The sequence below is a fragment of the Acyrthosiphon pisum genome, chromosome A1 (genome assembly GCF_005508785.2).
Source record: "Acyrthosiphon pisum isolate AL4f chromosome A1, pea_aphid_22Mar2018_4r6ur, whole genome shotgun sequence".
NCBI classification, from domain to species: Eukaryota; Metazoa; Arthropoda; class Insecta; order Hemiptera; family Aphididae; genus Acyrthosiphon; species Acyrthosiphon pisum.
In genome coordinates this window covers 138,645,784-138,651,371 of record NC_042494.1, presented here as the reverse complement: position 1 = coordinate 138,651,371, position 5,588 = coordinate 138,645,784, and the positions used below count along the sequence as shown (strand labels likewise).

At 26.6% G+C, this 5,588-nt stretch overlaps 1 protein-coding gene across 1 annotated transcript; it reads right to left on the bottom strand.

The window, feature by feature from the left end:
• Positions 1-2,516: 2,516 nt before the first annotated feature.
• LOC100159990 (39S ribosomal protein L54, mitochondrial-like) lies at positions 2,517-5,258 on the bottom strand. The gene is given in 3 exon segments (NM_001246186.1): positions 2,517-3,149; positions 3,946-4,143; positions 5,103-5,258. Coding segments are annotated over 3 exon segments (387 nt in total). The 5' UTR covers positions 5,179-5,258; the 3' UTR covers positions 2,517-3,036.
• Between the last annotated feature and the right edge of the window lie 330 nt (positions 5,259-5,588).

The following is a 5,588-nucleotide window of genomic DNA, read 5'->3' as shown; positions in this document are numbered from 1 at the left end:
ATGACGCACAATTATTAATTTATATAGTTTTTTTTTTTTCATAGGTATTAAAATATATGTATGGGAGGTAAAGAAGAACTATTTTTTTATCCGACTCGAAAAACTCGTTCTTTGTTCATGCCTTTTTAAATTGGATTATAATGAAAAATCTATTTTCTTCCTAGGTCAAGGTACATTCAATGCCACTTTTACATTCAATAGACAGAACTTGAATGTAAGTGTAACCATAAAATAGGTACTTTATTTATTTTATGAACTTGATGTTGCGATACTAATGATAGGATTCCCGGAAGATCGAATATAAAATCCGTCAACATAAGTAATAAAAATAATAATAAGACTTGACTTCTTACCCCAGTAGGTATTTTCATACTAATTAGTAATTGATAAATTTTGAAATATTTTTGTTAAAATTGAGTGAGGAATTAATATTAATTATAAATTATAATGCAACGTTCAGTATACCTACCTAATATAGTTCATAAATAATATAGGTAGGTACTTACCACTGAACCAGAGTTAATACCTATATAATATAATATCATAATTATCATATTATAGTCCAGGCCCCGGATGTTCATGCCCTAAAAAACCTATAAAAATGCCGTAAAAATGCGTTCATAGCATAAAAACACAAAAAATGTTATACGTTTATGTTAACGACCTAAATACTTATAAAACGCTCATAATACGGTTACCTAGTTACATAGGCGCAAATAGGGGGGGGGGGCTTCAGGGGCTAAGCGCTCCCAAAAATTTCCATAGCCCCCCAAACATTTCCTACATTTTGTTTTAAGCTTATTCAATATTATCAAAGTAAGGCTTTAGCCCCCCAAACGCTATTTGCGCCTATGCCTAGTTATTAAAATTAAAATGTATAAACATAATAATATGTAAAGTTAGGTAAGTACCTAATAAAGTTGTGGTTTTTTTTTTCCATTCGTCAAATATATAAAAATTTACCAATGACAAATAGTTAATCCGCAATTTTTCTCTCGATTGTTAAAAAGGTAAAAATACTCTAGAAATTCAAAAAATGTAAATAAAAATTAGCTATATAATTATATATTCGTATGTTTTTGATACACATTTTAAGCTAGGAAAGCATCGTGTATAATGTTCTGAAAAAAAAATAATTCATCAAAATAATATGGGCCCTTATTATTAGGTTACATTTTATAAACAATACAATATAGATAGTATTTGAAGATTTGAAGATAAGTATCTTTATAAAAATCAATTATCTAACAATAATTAAGTGTAGTTTTATTAAATAGGTACTATTCAAATTGCATATTAAATACATATTTTATGCACCTAGGACCCTAGGTACCTGGCACCTGCATTACTTATCCATGTAATGCATTTGTGAGATATATAAACTGAATACAAATTATTATCTTTCTCGAATGTCGATTGGTAATAAAAATAATAAATTATTATTAATCCAAAATTATAAGTTACCAATGTAAACTTACGCTGTTAGTGTATTATTGTTTAAGACATTAATAAGTTAAAAAGTAATAAAATCATAATAAAGTGCCTTATTATTAATATTATAATATCGGTTCATAGATGTCATCTTAGAATAAATAGACGTAAACAATTTAAAAAAAGATCTCAGAAAAAAAAATATTTGAAAAATGTTACGTTTTATTGCTGTTTACTTGTCTAGGAAGAACAACGCATTTTATAATATTTTCCGTATCATAATAACATTATTATAAAAAACACTATAATTTGAAAAGATATGAAAAGCGCTATCTGTTGGAGAGTTATTTTATTATAATCTGATCAAGAGCTCGGATAAATAGTAGTTTAATATTATACCATTGATTAGTTATAGTATTAGTACTTAGTAGTAATACTTATAAATACTAGTATTTATAATTAATGATTATACTTAGGTAATAGCATGGTTTTGTCTTATACACAGACAAACCATGGGTCAAAGTGTAATGATGATTATACAATTATAATTTGTTTATTACATTATTATTTAATATTTTTGCATAATATTGGAATTATGAACATTAGACCATTAAAAGAAGGACCTGAACACAGCTGGCTGGAGCAAAAATAAATGGTCTGAATTTATTGCATCCGCTTTGAACAGTAGTGACGTCGTTTTGAAATGTACAGTACTTCGTTCGAGGAAATTTTGGTTAAAAAAAATGTTTTATAACAATATTATAAATCGATTTTACCATTTAGACTAAAATAATAAATACCAATAAATAAACTATGCAGTACATAATATAAAAATTACATCACTACAAAAATAATACAAAAATTACATCAGCAAGGTTCAGCGTCCTTTCTTCATAATTGAAATCTACACTTAAGTCTCACCATAGTCATCATATACTTTTTAAATGATAAATAAGTTTCAATTTCATTTAAACATAGCCATAAATAATACATAATTACATCTATTTTTATTTTGAGCATGTGTATAATATTAGAAAATTATATTAATTATTAATTATTACTTATATTAATTTACACGTTAATAATATTATGATTTATGGTAATTATTTTTAATAATATTGTAAGTGGCTGACAATTTTTTGTTCGATAAGGATTTCCATTGCTACGGCTTTATAGCTTTCCAATTAGTTTTATTCAAATATAATGAAGTTAAAGAAATGAACCTAAATTTTAGGAAAAGAATTGTCCTGAACATAATATACACCCAATGACTTATATAAGCTATAATTTACTGAAAATAAAAGTAAATTCACAAATATTTTTAATAGTCAATAATTTATGTAGTTAAAACATACCTAATACATTTATGTTTTAAACATTTTAAAAATATAAGATATATTGAACTGATGCCAATATATTTTATACTAATATTATTTAAGGACAAAAGATATAATATAATTTATATGTCAATAATTACAAATCAAGAAATTCAACTTTTTTTTATTAAACAATAAAATATTAATTTTGAATTTAAAAATATACAATGGCCAATGTAATCACTATTTATATATGATACCTATATTATATCTATCATATTATATATGCCTAAAACCTTTTTAATTTATTTAACAAGTTATTTCTTCTCATTGATAATTTTCGTACTCTGAGCCAATATTGTTTTGTATTAGGATCCAATTTTTGTAACGGTACTGGTCCATCTAAAATCAAATTTAATGTAAGTATTATTTTCAACTATGTTGCTAATAGGATTAATATTTATAGTTAAACTAATTATAATTTATATCTAATGTGCATTTGGACCATATATATCATGATTATTGTTAACAACTTATAACAATAAATGTATATAGGTACCATTCATTTAACTTAATTTGTTCATGAATTTAGTATTTAGCATATTCACCGAGAGAATATAAGTGCACAGAAACTAAAACTATTTATTTTTTACTTAAGCGATCTGACCAATAAGATAACAATTTGGGTCTTGGAACAGAAGTGCACTCGTATACGATTAGTAGTCATTATATTCACTTGGTGAATGCAGTATAGTTCATAATATGCATATTTTTTAAACAAAAAGTTAGAATATTAAAGACAAGAAACTATTCTTGAAATTTAAAGGATAACAAGTTTCTGAAAATCATACATATGACACACCTACCATAATATTATATATTAATATATTATTCATACCATACAAGTGTAATATTGAATGATTTACAATTTAGCAATAAATACATTTTACATAATAAATTAAGATTTAGAATGATTTATTATTATTTTTAGTTTTTATAAAGTTAAAAGTACCTATTTTAACAGTGCAATTATAAAATACTTGTGATCGAAAAAGTAATAACTTTACAACATTGTAAAATACTAAAATTATATCACAACATTTTTATTTTTTCACATAGTTGACAACAAATATTATACCTGAGTGATATAAAAATAGGATTTAAATTTAATATTACTATTTTTAATAATATTAGGTACCTATATTCAAATTCCAAAGCCAATCTGGATATTCTGAGTCAGGTTTTAATTCTATATCTTGTCCTTCTTTCAATGTATTGCTTCCGCATACAAAATTGACTAATTTTTTGGCATCTGTTTCAACAGGAATTTCAGATTTTTCTAAAACTGGACCTCCTTTGCCCAGTTTTTTTTTAGATTTTCCCAATGAAATAATTCCTGAAACAGTAGATATTAAATGTTAATATAATGTAAATACGTAATAACTAATAACTATTAACAATGGTGCTTATAGTAACTATCAAACACGATGCATAGATGGGTACTATTTTTTTGGAACAGAGTATACTGTATATTACAGGGAGTACCCTATGTATATTGGGAGACTCCAAAAATGAAATAGTGTGCACTGCAAAAAATCTAATTAATTCTAGTAAAAAGATGGGCCTTAACATAAATGACAATACCAAATATATGGTATGTCTAGAAGTGTTGTAAATAAAACAAACCTTAAAATCGGAACATATTACTTTGAGCAGGTGGAAAATTTCAAATATTTTAAATTTAATATCATTGAAAAAAATAATATACATAATGAGATATAAATACGGATAAGTGCAGCAAACCGTGCATATTTCACCATGAACAATATGTTGAGATCCAAGATGTTATCAAACAATTAGAAAAACTTCACACTTGTTACTAGCGCCCAGTAGCAACGTACACATGTGAAATCTGGTCCACTACTGTGAGGAGATGGAAAAAAGCAATTAACGGTTGAAAGAAAAGTTTTACGGAAAATACACGGGCCCAAAGGAAACCAAAATGGAGAGTATGAAAGAAGGAAAAATGCAGACATAGAAAACCTATACAAAAAACCAAACATTGGAAAGTATTTAAAGGCGAAATGTGTGACGAGCTGATGAAAGCCTTATACGCAATGCACTGATCAGGAACACTGGAAAAAAGCGGCCAAGAGGCAGACCCCGTCAATGGTGGCTGTAGAGAGTAATCAAGAATGCAAAAGAAGTGGGCAACAGGATAACGATAGGAATAGCAAGAAATCGAGACGGTAGGAAAGACTTGGTAAAAGCGTGTAAAAGGTATTCCGCATGTTAAAAAAAAAAAAAAAAAACTGTATACCTAATACAGATTATAATATGTATGATATAACTTACCACTAGGTGATGCATATGAATTATTTGGTATTTGAACACAGCTACGAACATAATTTAATTTAATTAGTTTAAGCATTGTAACGTTTTTATATTGTCCAATATTTATTATTATTTATGAAATAGTAAACAGACCACAGAAAATATAATGCAGACGGTAGTCTGTGTTCTCGGGGCTCGGAGCACTTTCTTTATCACATTTCGATTATCAGTTTATCACTAAAGTAGTTATAATCACGATTAAAGATATACTGGTTACACATCGAGACTGAATAACGCGGCTCGAAAAGCGCGATTGAAAATGTACTGACTAGTAGCACTATCTAGTGGTCTCTTCAACTTATTTTAACCACGTAAATTTCTTAATTATGAAAACTAAGTATTGATATATACCTAAATACCTTAGTACTATAATTACTACTTACTTTTATACATTAACAATTTAAAACCACGATTAAGATATATCATATATCATTAATCGTGATATAC